The sequence below is a fragment of the Phascolarctos cinereus genome, unplaced genomic scaffold, assembly GCF_003287225.1.
Source record: "Phascolarctos cinereus isolate Bilbo 61053 unplaced genomic scaffold, phaCin_HiC Scaffold_5;HRSCAF=322, whole genome shotgun sequence".
NCBI classification, from domain to species: Eukaryota; Metazoa; Chordata; class Mammalia; order Diprotodontia; family Phascolarctidae; genus Phascolarctos; species Phascolarctos cinereus.
The window spans coordinates 369,638,871-369,655,505 of NW_027555958.1; the positions used below are offsets into that span (position 1 = coordinate 369,638,871).

General features: G+C 37.8%; 1 protein-coding gene across 4 annotated transcripts in view; it reads right to left on the reverse strand.

Annotated features, from left to right (window-relative positions):
* Nucleotides 1–16,635, reverse strand: part of TRAF5 (TNF receptor associated factor 5) — a 56,541-nt gene that overhangs the window by 13,973 nt on the left and 25,933 nt on the right. For 3 of the 4 annotated variants that reach the window (XM_078156328.1, XM_021007852.2, XM_021007853.2), the window contains 5 exons: nt 9,089–9,313; nt 8,429–8,486; nt 6,075–6,176; nt 2,248–2,412; nt 1,363–1,440 (listed from right to left, as the gene is read on the reverse strand). In XM_078156328.1, the coding sequence (XP_078012454.1) occupies nt 1,363–1,440; nt 2,248–2,412; nt 6,075–6,176; nt 8,429–8,486; nt 9,089–9,313 (628 nt within the window). The remainder of the gene's footprint in view (nt 1–1,362; nt 1,441–2,247; nt 2,413–6,074; nt 6,177–8,428; nt 8,487–9,088; nt 9,314–16,635) is intronic. The other variant, XM_078156329.1, reaches the window with a different exon arrangement.

Here is a 16,635-nt window from a genome sequence, read left to right on the forward strand (position 1 = left end):
AACCAGTCCTTGCTCTCAAAAAGCTTTCATTCTAGTAAGGAAGACAAGATGAAAATAAAATATATATAGTAGCACACATTCACAGCTAATTATTTCTATTCAACAAACAGAAAGAAAGATACAACATAAACACAGATAGGTAAATATAAATTGAATCAAGGGGGCCTAAACTACTAACAACTAGGGTGGTATCTAATTGTCACCTGGCCCGTACTAGCTAATAGAAACTACATGAGCGTCTTCTCAATGCCATTATGAGTAGAGCTTTAGAGAGTGGCCATACCCATAACAAAATACAGTATATGTTAAGTGCCCTTTGGGTGGCACAGATATTAACTATCATAGGAGTCCCAAGGAGATCACTTTGTGATGTGGGAGAGTTTAATGGTGTATGTAAAATTTGAATTAGGTCCTGAATGAGGGGCTGAATTTTGGTCAGCAATGAGGAAAGGAGGGTGCAGTATGGTGATGGAGATAAATGCATCAATCAATCAATCAGTTAAGCATTAAGCGCCATGCCCTCGGGTGGGTAACGAAATCATTCCAGGTAAGGGAAATGTCATGAACAAATGTCCAGAAGTGAGAAAATTCAAGGACTTAAGGGAATGGACACAGTTGCAGGATACATTTAGTTGAAGCACAGGGTTTCTGAGACTCATCTTTTTGATATAAGTATTCTTCTAGCAATGTTTTATGGCCACGAATCATGGCATACCACAGGGTCAGCAGAACCAAGGCTGCTGGCCACCCAAAGAGCAATGGAGAAATGCATGACGGGGTGAAAAGGCTGCAACATATGAAGAACTAACTCCGCCAGACAATCAATATAAAGGATGTCATCAAAGAGGTGTACAGCAGATAAGCAGGCGAGCCTGTTATGTAGTGATAGCAAGGGATAACCAACAGACAGGCTGTGTGCCTAACAGGCTCTTCCATGCAACGTCAAGAGGTACTGAAGAAGGCTCTTTCACAATGAGTTTAATACCATGGAATATTCATGGGAGTACAATGGAGAAAGTACCCATCACACTGATGAGATCACACATTCATAAAAATAAGGAAGTAGATGCCCTTATTATATAAAGGCTAGAGAGGCAAAGATTGGGCTGGGTAGGGGAAAAAGAAGAGACAGATGTTTGGATGAGTGACAGGAGGAAAAAACTGATGCTTAGGTTTGCAAGGGTAAGGCTATGATGGAAAAAAAAAAGAGAACATTTGGGACTACAGCAGGGAGGAAAATCACAGAGAAGCAGGCAGACAGGTCCTAGCGATAACCTTAGATCTCTAGTATTATCAATTCTACAGTACTGAAAACCACTAAAAATGTTTAGTAATTCTACTCAAACTGCTTATTTACAGTACCTTAGTTCTGGGAATAATTTGTAAACAGTTATTGGGACAAGATACAGGGTAGTCAGGGCAAAATTTTTCCTTGTGATTCTGAAAAACAGAATAGATGATGAAAAGAAAACAAAATACATAAGGTCTGTCTTTTCTTTTCAGCAGGGTTTAGAAAGAGAGGTCTCACTGTGTGTGTTTATAAATATCTTTTTTTTTTAATAGTGGAAACTCTTGAAAACCAGAGAGGATATGCTGTGGTCCCTTCTGAACAGTGGTCTTAAATAACAATTAATAATCAATATAATATTTTATACTTTTTCTAAACCTTAAACCAACATTGATCCAAAACAATCTGATGAGACAGGAAAAGGAATGCTTCCAAATATTCTGTCATTTTAAAATCGGAATTATTGGCTCAGTGGTGGATGACACAAGGCCACAAGGGTTATCTGACTTAGGAGATGGTTAGGTCAGGGTTCCCTATTTGGGAGATGATATAGTTCTCAAACACATTAGTGGCTGATGTAGTGACACAGAGGAACACATCAATGATGATGTTTTTGAGAGCTAATCTGAAAAAAGACCCACTTTTATGGCTATTTGTTAGCTGAAACCTTATACAGAGTATTCAAAAATTTTAACAGCCCATTGCTATTTGTGTCATATGCCTCTACTTCTTAAGTGAATTAGAGCTGAAATACATTTATCCAAAGAAGGAATATTCTTTTAGTAGCAGGAACAAACTGAGGAGTTTATATTAGATTATATTTGAAATCTCTTGATTCTGCAAATCAGCTGTATAACCCAAAGAGCAGTACTTTTTTAAAGCTAGAAGTTTAGGGTTTAGTAATGTGTTCTTTGTATAGTAACTGTTCTATTACAGTCATTCAAATTATTCAGACTTACCTGTAAACTGATTACCACTATATCCTTTTTGCAATATGGGCACGTTTCCTCTCGAAACTGACAATGTAAGCCCAAATGGTCTTTCAAATCTTTTCGAAGGACTCTTTCCTGACAGCACTCATTAGAACACTGCACAGGCTGGAATAAACACTGTAGAAGGTGATCCTAAAACACATATTAATATGACTGTATTCTCAATTAATTAACATTGGTATAGAGAGAAGATGCACAGTGATCACCCCAGTGGGGAAAGGGAAAAAGAACAGTATTTAAACACCTACGATGTGCTAGCCACTGTGCTAAGCACTGCACCAATATTATCTCATTTTATCCTCACGACAACTCTATGAAGAAGGTGCTATTTTTATCTCCATTTTACAGTTGAGGAAATTGAGACAGGTTAAAATGACTTGCCTGAGATCACACAGCTAGTGTTTGACTCTGGATTTGAACTCAGTTCTTTTTTACTCCAGGCCCAGTCCTCTATCCATTGTGCTACCTAGCTGCCTCCAGTTCTACAGAAGGGAACTACAGAAGATATATGAGAAATATTAACAATGTGATGAATTCAGTATGTGCTGCCACTGTATTTGGTCCTGTTGCCTTCTGATTTTACCATTTTAAAGCTGTAAGTTGTTTCCGCTAAGAAGGTAAGCAGTGGGAAGTAGAAAGAGGAACTACTTTGACTAGGGAGTGTAGAAACTGCCTTTGTTTTGGAGATGCAGAAGATTGGGAAAGAAGAGGCAAGTAGAGACATATAGTTTGTATTCAATTATATTTCAATTAAATTCAAGCATTTATTGATCATCTGCTATGTGCTAGCTACTAGGGAAGGGGATATTTTTCATAATTAACTATAGGGGAAGACTTCTTGACCAAATAAGGGATAGAGATAATCAAAGAAGATAAAATGGACAATTCTTATCATATCAGATTTTAAAAGTGTTTGTTGTTGTTCAGTTGTTTCTGACTCTTCATGACCCTATTTAGGTTTTCCTGGCAAAGATACTGAAGTGGTTTGCCATTTCCTTCTACAGCTCATTTTACAGATGAGGAAATTGAGGCAAACAGAAAATAAAAGACTTGCCTAGAGTCATATAGCTAATAAGTATCTGAGGGTGGATTTGAACTCAGGAAGATGAGCAGTCCTGACTCCTGGCCCAACACTCTATCCACTATGCCACCTAGCTGCCCTGAAAAGTTTTTGTACATACACAAAAAAATGCAATTAAAGTTAGAAAGGAAAACAGGGAACTGATTTAAAAATTTAAGAACAAGGGCCATTCCCCAATAAGTAAATGAGCAAAGTATATGGACATGTAGTTCTCAAAAGAAGAAAAGCAAACTATTGCCAACCATATGAAAAATGTCTCAAATCACTAATAAGAGAAATGCAAATTAAAACAACTCTAAGCTTCTACCCTACATCCCTCAGATTGGCAAAGATAACAAAAAAGGAAAACGATAATTGTGAGAGGACAAACTCAGTATCGCACTGTTGGTGTAGCTATGAACCAGCTATTCTGAAAAGTATTTTAGAACTATACTCAAAAAACATTAAACCACATGCTCTTTAATCCAGTAATACCACTGCTAGGCCTATACTTCCAAAGAGATCAGAGGAAAAAGGAAAGGACCCTTATGTTAAAAAAAAAATGTAGAGCAGCACTTTTTTGTTTTTAGCAAAGAACTGGAAACAAAGGGAGAACCTATTAATTGGGGAACCTTATTGCACCCTTAGAAATGACCAACGATAAATTTAGATAAACCTAGGAAGACTTGTTGGAAATAACAGTAAAGTGAACAGCACCTACCACACTGTAAAGAAAAATAATTTGAAAAATGTAACTAATCGATGCAATGATCAGCCACAACTACAGATGACCCAAAAGCACACTTTCCTCCTTTTGGCAGAGAGGTGGTAGACTGCAGGTACAGAATGAGACAGATTTTCAGACATAGCCAATAAGCACACATATTCATTTTTTGTTATAATTTATTATAAGAGATGGACCCCCCCCTTTTTTGTGGGTAAGGAGAAATGGGAAGGAAATGAGAGTGATGCCAAAGAAAAGAAAAGAACATCGATGAAACATTTTTTTAAAGTACAGAAGAGAACAAAAGGAAATTCAGAGGGGGATACAAGCAGAGTGGCTTTGGAAACAATGTGTTGAACTTGCTATATGCTTTTTAAAAAATCAATGATATATAACAAAGATTTGCAGTTACATATAAAAATATTTCAAAGGGAGAAAAGTGAGATCTTCCTTGATGATGAACTGGGAAAGCTGGGAAGAGTGACAGGAGGTTGGGATGAGGACAAAGAATAGATGTGGGACTAGTAAAATATAAAAACCGGACATTGTGACCAGATAGGAAAATTTCAAGAGTTCTGTATCATGGAGACGGAAACTTGTGGGTGAATATGAGATCAAGAGTGGGATATACCATCCCACGTGTGCAGCTTGTTTTTATTCTATATTCTCTGTCTCCACCCCCACCTCTGATAATAAACTAGGTCTTTTATTGATTTTTATCCCACAGAGCACAGGTGTATGCAAAATAGATCCTCAAAAAATTCAGTCAGATAAGAAGGGGAATAGAGAAGAAGAAAAGGCAAGAAGCTCCTGTTATACTAAAGTCAATTAAATTGACAAAGGAACAACTTTTTATCATGGGCTCAGGATTACTTAGTTATGGTCTTGTAAGTTAAATAAGGACTGGGTCATGGTTTGGTGGATAATGACATGGTTATCACTGCCTTTATTTAACTTACAGGGCCATAACTAGGTAATCCTGAGCCTGTGATAAAACTTCACTCCTTTGTCAATGTTGTATCTCATTACAGCAAATGGCTTGCTTCCTTTTTCTTTAACGGATCTTGCTGGGAGATGCATTCATTGGGACAATAATAACTTGTAATTGCCGTCATATCTAGATTAGTTCAGAAGTTTTTAAAAATGAGAAATATCTAATTTTATTAACTTATACTGTGGATAGTTCTTACTAATGAAGTGACAAGGCAGCTAGGTAGCATAGTGCATGGCGTGCCAGGCCCAAAGTCAGGAAAATTCATTTTCCCGAGTTCAAATCTGGCTTTAAACACTTATTTGCTGTGTGACCCTGGCGAAGTCACTTAACCCTGTTTGCCTCAGTTTCCTCATCTGTAAAACAAACTGGAGAAGGAAATAGCAAACCATTCCAGCATCTCTGCCAAGAAAACCCCAAATGCGGTCACCAAGGGTTGGATGATTTAAAAGAAGTGAACAATAACAGCAACAACAGAATTAAGAATGAATCTTGTGAATAAACGAAACATGTGAAAGACATGTTTTTGAAGAAAAGAAAAGTTTCAACAGCCTCCTGGCAGTTTGCCAAATGTTAGACACTAACATTCTTATTTACTCTGTGGATGTACTTGACATAGACCTGCCAAAATAAAACCATCACATCTTCAGCTTGAGGTTTCTATTTAACAGAATGTTTCTTTAGCTAAATGGAAAAGTGAAATTGAATGAAAGCTTGAAGCGAAACCTTTGAAGAGAAACTCACTGTGGCTCCCTCTTTACTAAGCAACCCCCCTCCCCCTACACACACACTGAATGCATCGTTTCCTCCATTTGTACTTTATGCAAATCTTTCTCTTACAATGGCCTTTCTTTCATGAACATACCAACTCTCTCTGGCTAAGTGAATATTATCTCCAGCTATAAACTCATAGAAAGAACAATGACTATTGTAGAACATCTGTTACGGTGCTGTGTGCCCAGAATGTTTTTAATGATGGAACCTTAATGTGAGTTAAACGTAGATTATCTCAGACCCACCTGGAATCGCCCCAGAATCATCTTGGCAGCACAATGGGGAGCGTTTTTGCAAAAGACCTGTAAATTGAGGACTTCTCGTTTGCAGCAATTATCTTTAAACACCTGAAAGAAAAGCACTATCAGTCACACATACATATGTCAAGGCTAACGAAGACAACAATCTGACCATCAGACACACTTCAAAGGTGGGGAGGTATCAGCTAAATCTATAGATGGAATTCCGGACAGAGGCTTGAAAACAGGAAACATTCTTCTTTCCTTGAAAGGAAAAAAATCGGACTCACCACAAAACTGAAAAAAGTCTGTTGCAGACATATAACTCTGATGGAGCATTTCCAGCAGAAGTTGGGTAACCCTATGCCCAGATCTGTTGCATGAGGAGTCTACTTGTGAACTTGACCTCAAACTCTCCGAGGAGGTGGGGCTGTGGGCGAGGCGATACTTCCGGCCTTAGAGGAGACAATTACCTCACTCACAAATGTTAGCATTTACTAGTGCTTAGTTACCGGCTTAGGGCAACCTCAAAACTTCAGGAAGCTATTTTTGTAGGACAAGGTTAGCGTGTCGTTTAACTCTCCTTTCTGCCAATCCAAATTCACTCCTCCATTCAATACTTTACTCAGCTTCTGGGAGTTCTCCCAGATTAACAACTCTGCCACAACGTCCCCTCAGAATTCAGGTACTTAGCTTAAACCAGGGGTGGGGAACCTGTGGTCCTCTAGGTCCTCAAGTTGTTTTTCAGTATCCTTCCATGAGACTTAAACCACAGGGGCATGCTGACCATATTTCTTTCCTGCCTCCACACAAAGTTCAGTACAAAGATTCTTGAACTTCACAAAGACCAGCCTCTCTACATATTTCTAGTCTTTTGAGAACTTTTTCAGAACAAAGTGTGAAACCCCTTTCAGCTCTGATCTTCCCACTTTCCCCAAACAACACATATGCCCCACTAGGTGCTCTAACTCCTCCTAAAAAGAGTTTAGTATACTACGTTGCCTATGCTTCCCAGTAGCAGCTTTTATACAACTGGGAAAAAGAGAGCTATGGTTAAAGGCTTGCAAGGGTCACTAAAAAACACTGAGAAACACTGATCTCAGCCAAATGCAGACCCAACAGAAGGTAAAATAAAATTTCAGAATTTATAAACCAAATCATACCTGCAAAATTACCTGAATTTGGAATAAAGTCAACTCAATTACCGTACATAGGAATGAGTGCCAATTGTTTGAAAATCTCATACTATAGAGGAATCTGGAAATCATTACTTATTCATTTATGAACACATAGATTTACACAAACACATACATAAGCACACACCCATATCTTGCCCAGCATAGCATAATATAAAGGTTAATAGAGCAAGACTAAGAAAAGTGATTTCTAGGTCCAGGTCTACCATATTCAGTGGCTGGGGGTCTTTGGGCCAGTCACTTAGACCCTAGGATCTATAAAAATGAAGGAGTTGGATAAAATGAGTCCCTAAGATAATACCTAGCTCTAAAATTTGGTAGAGATTCCTTAATTCTATGCTCTATGAGTTCCCCCTAGATTGTGTTACCTATATTCCTAAATGTTACTGTTATTCTACTGACCAACAAGGAAAGTCACTTTCAGTCTGATGAGAAGAGGAAAGAAGGTCCTGGAACCTAGATGGGTACTTATTGAGGAATACAATCACAAATTATATTGTGTTAGGATTGTGAGAGTCATCTTAATTGACTCCCTTATTTTTACAGAAAAGGACACTGAGACCCAATGAGGCGAACTGTTCTGCTCAAGGTTATATGGGCAATAAATGGCTGACTCAAACCCAAGCCTTTTGACTCCAAATAACACCATCAATAAAACAAAATAAGGATAATTATACTGCAATGCCACGACTCCACTGTATTGGGGTGAGGGGCATGGAGTGGGTAGGAGAGGTATTTTGACTATATTGCATTCCTCTATCTAGCTTTGACAGCAATAGCAGAATTTCCATCTCCAAGAAATAACAGTAATGACACTGTATACATGTGGGGGGGGGAGAAAAGTGAGAGAAGGGCATCAAATGAGTATGAGACAGTTTAGTACGTTCAATGAATTGCAATACATCTTGGTGCTCTGACCTGTTAAGAGTTGAGGGACCTGAGTCACTTAAAAGACTTTAAGAACAGAAAATTCAACAGAGCCTTGGGCACTAGGAAGGTCTTCATCTCTCAACTTTCTGTCCCAAGCTATAAACCACACAACCTTAGGAGACACATTGGCTAATTTTTGCATAACCCCCAAATAAAACTGAGACTGACAATCAATCAATAAACATTAAGTGCCTGCTATGTGCCAGGCACTATGCTAATTGCTGACCTGCTTACCTCCTGGGGTTTGATAATCTCCTTGTCTACAGGACAGATGGACACTGCATTTAATTCTCTAGAATAAAAAAAAAAAGCTAATATTTACCTTCCTAACAGGTAAATATCCCAAACATCACATATAAGCATCGTCCTGAAACACCCCACTTCTAGCCCTGAAGAGTGTAACAATTTGGTCCCCCAGAGTCCAAAAAGAGAGGAAATCTCCCAAAATGCTGTGATCCAGTCCAAGAAGAGAATTGGTAACCTGAAGCTAACAGCTTCTTTGCTTACAAAAGCTAATTCAGGTTACAAGCCATACTTATCATAGTTTTGTACTTTGAGTACAGAAAAGAGAATTTTGGGAAGCAAGTGCTTTTGTCCCTTAATATACTCCATTCCTAACCAACCCTCCATATGAATTTGCACTCTGTATACTAAAGGTGAAACTCTGTATTTTAAGAAACATAAAATACATGCAAATCCACTCATAAATATAATAAGTACTTAGGTCCCCACAGAAGTGCCCCAAAGAAGTATCCTGGAAAAGTCCCCCCTTTTGTTTCAGAAAATGCTGAATGCTAGTGATTATCTATGGATGATGTCTGGGTGCAACAAACATCTTCCTGATTTTATCTTGTCCTTGATTTACTCAACTCAGGTCACAGACCTTCTCCCTACCTCAAGGATAGGATACAGTTCTCACAGAATCGATGTCCACAGCCAGTCTGATGCGGGTTGTGAAGAACAGAATGGCATGATGCACATTTATAACGTTCTTCTAATTGTTCTACAAATTGGTATTCCATGTTGGGTTCAAAGTCCAAGGATATGTAGTTACTGGAATTCTGGGGAATGAAGTTGCTGGAGGCACTCCCCTGTTCTTCAGAGGTTGAGGATGCCATGCTGTGGGAGGGAAAATGCCTACATATTAACACCAAAAGAAATCAAGTCATTTTTTATTTATAATGATTTATTTATCCTTTCTCATTACAGTCTCTTTGTACATCAAACTGTTTGAAAATCAAGAGACTAGGGAGTACTAACAGCCTTAATGAGGTCAGCAGACATTACTTAAATAAATGAACCATGAGATAAAGACTAGAATTATCACCTCCAGCTGCAGGAAACATGGTAGGTCACACTTGGAGGAGCACTGTCACTGGCCACGTGCAGGGCCCTTTTCCTCAGCTACTACATCTACATTGAACACCCCAACTTTAAAACACAGTCTATAAGAACACAGACAAGAGCTGAGCTTTCCAAGTTACCCACTTATTCTTCCTTAAAGAAATACAGCTTTAGGGGCAGCTAGATGGTGCAATGAATAGAGCTCTGCCTTGGAGTCAGGAGGACCTGAGTTCAAATCCAGCCTCAGACACTTAACACTTACTAGCTGTGTGACTATGGGCAAGTCACTTAACTCCAGTCGCCTCACCACAAAAAAAAAATGCAGCTTGGTGAGGAATCACTAGCCCAAAGTGAATATTAAAAAGGTGTGGACCATCTGACCAATGCTTCTGCTTCCTGTAGGTAGGCACAGCAGTTATTACAATATGTTGAATATTTTATTTTTCGCCAGTTACATGTAAGAACAATTCTTAACATTTGTTTTTTTAAAACTTTTGAGTTCCAAATTCTCTCCCTTCTTTCCTCCCTACCCCCCCCATTAGAAGACAAACAATTCAATATAAGCCATACATGTGTAGTCATGTTGTGAAACCAAATAAATAAAACCTCAAGAAAAATAAAGTAAAAAAGCATGCTTCAATCTGTATTCAGACACCATCAGTTCTTTCTCTGGGGATGGACGGCATTTTTCATCATAGGTCCTTCAGAATTGTCTTGGATTACTGTATTGCTGAACACAGCCAAGTCATTCACAGCTGATCATCTTATAATATTTCTGTTACTCTGTACATAGTAAATTTCACTTTGTATCAGCTCTCACAAGCCTTTCCAGGTTTCTCTGAGAGCATCCTGCTCATCATTTCCCATAGCACAATAGTATTCCATCATAATCACATGCCACAAATTGTTCAACTAATCCCCAATTGATGGGCATCCCCTCAATTTCCAATTCTTTGCCACCAGAAAAGAGCTGCTATAAATATTTTTATACAAATATATCTTTTTCCTTTTTGCAATTATTACAAGTTTTACAGCAAAGTCTTCTACCACCAATGTTCCAGATGCTTCTGACTAAGCTACCAACAACGCCAGAGAATTGTTAAATCTGCAAAGTTTGGTTGAAGATGATGTGGAATGAGAAGCATGTTAACGTAATCAAATCTTAATAATTTTTTTAAAATTCATAGCTCTGAAGATGAATGGTGGCGGTGGGGGTGGAGTGGGAAGATGGAAAAACATACTAGGTGTGGACTATTACAGTAAAATCTAGCAAACTTAATTTTAATTTTGCATAGGTTGATTTGCTTTGATTTTATTTATTTGTCCTAGTGAAAAGGGTATTTTAATTAATTTTTTAGATTTTTCAATGGGCTATATGAATTATTTCAATATCACTCATTTTTATTACTAAAATATGTGGTTCTAATTACATAGAACATGACACTGTTACATGTTAAAATACTCAGTGTTCTTTTTTGAAAAACAAAAGCAATAAAATTAATTCTATGCATTACGTATTTTTTTTTTAAAGAAATATCACCGGAGCTGGTTATTGGCTATCACCAGAAATATATAATAATAACTAGCAGTTACATAGTACTTTGCATTTCATTTTATCCTTACAACAACTCTGTGAGGTAGGTGCTATTTTTGTCCCAAATTTACAGATGAGGAAACTGAGGCTGGAAGATTAAATGAGTTGCCCAAAATCACACAGCTAATAAATGACTGAGGGCAGGATTTGAACTCAGGTCTTCCTCACTTCAAGTCCAGCATGTAAATAGGCAGACTTAATGTAAAACATAGTATCTCATCATATTCTATCAAAGAAATAATCAAATGTTTTGTAAGGGAGTGATTTATAGAAATGGATCATATCTGTACATTGGCATGATGCTTTTATTCTGTCATCTAGGATTCTAATTGGTTTTGTTGTTGTTCAGTTGTTCAGGTGTGTCTGATGACTCTTTGTGACCCCACGGACATAGCATGCCGGGCCCTGCTATCCTCCACTACCCCTCAAAGTCTGTCCAAGGTCATGTTCATTGTTTCCAATATGCCATTTATCTCATTCTCTGCCACACCGTTCTTCTTCTGCTTTCAATTTTCCCTAACATCAAAGTCTTTTCCAATGAGTCTCATCTTCTCATTTTGTGGCCAAAGTATTTAAGCTTCAGCTTTAGTTATTTGACCTTTCAGTAAAGAGACTGAATTTCTTTAAGTATTGACTACTTTGATCTCTTTGTTGTCCAAGGGATTCTCAAAAGTTCTCCAGTACCATAATTCAAAAGTGTTGATTCTGTAGTGCTCAGCTTTCCTTATAGTTCAACTCTCACAGGGGGCAGCTAGGTGGCGCAGTGGATAGAGCACTGGCCCTGAAGTCAGGAAGACCTGAATTCAAATTCGGCCTCAGACCAAACACTTGACACATACTAGTTGTGTGACCCTGGGCAATTAACTTAACCCCAACTGCCTAAAAAAAATGCTAATTAAACTCTCACAGCCACACATCATTTCTGGAAAAACCATAGTTTTGACTATATGGACCTTTGTCAGCAAGATGACATTTCTGCTTTTTAGTATGATATCCAGATTTGCCATAGCTTTCCTTCCAAGAAGCATCTTTTAATTTCATGGCTGCAGTGATCTTTGAGTCCCAAGAATATAAAATCTGACACTGCTTCCATTTCTTTTCCCTCTGCCAGGAAATGATGGGACCAGTTGCTAAGATCTTTGTTTTTTGATATTAAGCTTCAAGCCAGCTTTTACACTCTCCTTTTTCATCCTCATCATCTTAATTCTTCTTCACTTTCTGCCACCAGAATAGTATTATCTGCATATCTGAGACTGCCGATATTTCTCCTGATGACCTTAATTCCAGCTTTTGATTCATCCAGCCTGGCATTTTGCATGATAGATTCTGTGTAGAAGTTAAATCAATAAGGTGACAATATACAGCATTACCATACTCCTTTTCCTTCTTTAGCTAAAACCTATTAACTTTTTATCATCACAGTTGTGCAACTTGGCCATGTAATGCTTTAAAAAAAGCTTCCAGGAGCATAACTCATTTGAATAAATGTTGTAGGAGTATTCTCTTCCCTTGACCAGAATGTAAAATGTGAATTAAGGTGAGGGGAATCAGGGGTTCTACCTCTGCCTTTTCCTCACACACACATATATAACCCCCTCATACCCATAGTCCATTAACAGTTATGGTCATTAAAAATGCAAAGACATGTGCACATACAAGTATATACTGTCCACTCTTGATTATTCTTTCTAACCAAGAGGAATGGACACAAATAAAGTTGAAAATGTGAATAAATGAATGAAGCATTTATTAAGGTCTTAAATTTACAAGACACTATACTAAGCACTGGGGACAAATATGAAAAAGATGGTCTCTGCCCCCAAGGAGCTCACATTCTAATGACAGAGATAACACAAATGGAAGATTTCAGCTGCAAGTCAGATGACTTTTCCATCTGCCTCAGCTCAAATATCTCAATGACTCCCAATAATGTGCTAAGTGATCGTCAAGCATTCAAGAAACCTCCACAATCTGGGATCACCTTATTTTTTCACTCTTAGTCCCTTATACATATTTTTATTTTCCAGTGAAATGGACTGATTTCTGCCATGCCTCTGTGCCTCGGAGAGCAAAAAGAGTTTTGTAAAACTTAAAACACAACATTGAATTAGAGTCATGACTTGCTCATGCCATTCTCTAAGCCTGGAATGTCCTTTTTTCCCCCTATCTGTTGAAAAGTTCATTTCAAATACCACCACCTCAAAAGCCTTTCCTTGTCCATAGGTCAGTAACAATCTTCTTCAGACTGAGGTTTGAAAACAAACTGTACTTAGTTTTATGCCTCTCCAATGTATTTACTGGGTATTAGTGTGCATTATTCCTGTCTATTTATATGTCTTATCCCTGTGTACACTGTAAGCTCCATGAGGGTAGGGACCATATCTAATCAGTATCTGACGCAGTCTTGGCCTTTTCCTCCAAAGGAATATGGAAGGATATGTGTGTATATGTATGTATGTACATTTGTATATACATATGTGTATATGTGCATGCGTGTATATATATGTAAGTATATATGTATGTGTATGTATATGTTTGTATACACACATACACGTGTATGTATATATATCCAGTAGAAAGGGTCATGTTAGTCAATATGAATTTATTAAGCACCTACTATGTACAGGGATACAAAGAAAGATAAAAGACAGTCCCTTCATAGAGCTACCATGCCCCTTCAGTCTGCTCTTCTCCAGGTTAGATGCCTTTAGTTCCTTCAAATGATTCTCATATGGCCTGCTCTGGAGGCCTTTCATCATGCTGGTCACCAAACTCTGGGTACTTTAATTTGGCAATGTCCTTTCCTAAAATGTGACACCCAAAACAAAACACAATAGTACAAATGGACTATGCCTGGGCTAGGTTACAGTGGTACCATTACCTCTCTAGGTTCAAACACTATGTCTCTCTTAATGCAACATAAGATTATATTGGCATCTTTGGCTGCTAAATCAGTGTCCTGGAGAAAGGAGGGCTGTTTCCAAGTCCCAGCTGTCACTTTCTAGTTACAGTATCCAGGCAAGGCAGCTAAACTCCCTCTGAAAAATGAGAATAGAAACACATTCACTCCTTACCTTACAGAACTGTTGTGAGGGCAGCATTTTGTAAACCTTCAAGCACTTTATAATAGCAAGTTATTATTATTACTCTAGATCAGGGGTTCTTACCCTGGAATCTGTGAACTTGTTTTAAAAACATTTTTGATAACTATATATAATTCATTTCCTCTGTAATATCATATCTTTTATGCATTTAAAAACATTATTCTGAGAAAGGACACATTGGCTTTACCAGACTGCCAGAGTGGACCATGACACACACACACAAAATGTCAAAAACTCATAACCTAATTAGATAATCCACAACAAAGATAATTCCCAGAATAGATAATTGAGTTTAACTAAATATAATTGGCATCACAGCACCATGGAAAAAAAGCAGTGGATTTGGATTCTGAGGAATTGGGTTGAAATCCAGTCTCCGAAATTTACCTGTTATAATCTCTGGCAAGTTACTTAACCTCATGGGTTCTCATTACCTTTTTGATTAAAAGAAGGGATTGGTCTAGATAGTCTTTAAGGTCCCTTCCAACTCTACATCTATGATCCTATTAAATTTATTACATCACGAGAGGATATCTCCCCTTCTTTGCAGAGATGGAGTTTTCCATAGGTGTGAAATATTGCATATAAAGTCAGATTTTTTTTTCATAATATTAAGTGGTTTTGCAGAATTGTTTTTCTTGGCTTCCTCTTTTTCTTAAAAAAATATTATAAGGGATAGTTCTCTGATAGAGGAGTGAGGAAAGACGTACAGAGAGAAATCTAGGCAATGTAAAAAAAAGATAACCATATTCCTTTTTTTAATAAGGAAAAAATTTATATTAGGTACTTGGGAGATACAAAGACAATATAACTCAATGCAAATTAATGTACTCCAAGCCTTGCCTTGGCATGTTTCATTGGTGGTTTCAAGGAATTCTCTTGGAATTGTACTTGCTACAAAAGGCCTACCCCTGGTATCATGTCTTCTCCTAAGAATCCACACCCAAAAGTAGCTGACTTGTGCTTTGGGTACATACATTCAACAACAGATTAGCACCTGAGAAATCTCCCTGCCTGGGGAAGGGAGAGTTTGTTGTTAAGAATAGGACATTGTGGTTTTTTAAAAAGGCAAACCTGGAAATCCCCTACAAACCAGCTCCATCAAGAACACTCCTACAAGAGTGTTCCCATGAAACCAGATGAGAAGATTGCTTTACCTTTAGCCTCCCCTCAGCTGCTGGGACAGATGGATCAGTCACTCAGTAAGCATCAAATGCCTACCAAGTACCTAGGACTAGGGGCTAGGAAGACATCTAGCACCTGCTAGGAATCTGTGGCTGCTGGTATGTATATAGCTGCTCTTTACTGAGCTGCTACCAGGTGTGTGCCCCTGCGCAACCAATTACTCTAATATTTACCCAATATATATATACCCAACCATATATACTTCTAAGACTTTGAGCACCCTACCTGCTGTAGTACTGCTCTAGGCGCTGGGGAAGATAGAAAATGATTAGGGAATGACTTCTTTTTAACCTCACAGAGCTTATAGTGATACTATGGAGGGACATAATAATCAGATCTGTGTTCCCTCAATATAGCATTCAGAACACATGCAATATGAATTGTCATGAACAATTAGAAATTTACAACAGAGGATGAGGGAAATGGAGAGGGAGTTTGGAACTATTCTTTCAGACAAAAGAGAGATAGGATCCCATGGATTCAAATTCTATACTGGGAAACCAGCCCAGGAGGGGGAAGCTTTGAAGAATGAAATTCTGAAACACAAAGAGAAACAACCATTATAAGGAGGAAAAAGAAGGGGTTGGGTGGGGACAGGATGTCTAAAAATCACGAATGCACAGAAAACTTATGGACCACCTTATATTTTTAAATATAGGTATAAAAAATGAAAAAAAAAAGGTTAGATAAAAGAGAATGAACACAATAGCATGGTACTATACTTTATCATAAATACCCTAATTAGCTACAAAGCACATATGGAAGAAGATGCTATCTACATTCAGAGAAAGAACTGATAAACAGAAGTATGTACACAATGGTGTTTTACACACACACACACACACACACACACACACACACACACACATATATACATACACGTGTCTAAAGGTAGCCATCTCTAGGGCGGGGGGAAGAAAAAAAGGAAAAAAAGTTACATGATAACTTTATCATATACGGAAAAGCAATAGCAAGTAGTACCTTAATAGATTTTCAGTTTCATGTGCAATCATCTTTTTTTCTATTCTACTATGTTATGGAAATGCTTGTTTTATTTCTTAAGTTCAGAAAAAAATAAAGAAGACAAGCCATGGTTTTAAAAAAAAGAATAGTGGCAAGAGTATAAAAATTCAGAATGACCTATGGTTGGGGAAGAAAATTAATTACAAAAAAAAGACAAGTGTCCACGACAAGATAGGACCACTGTTCATGGT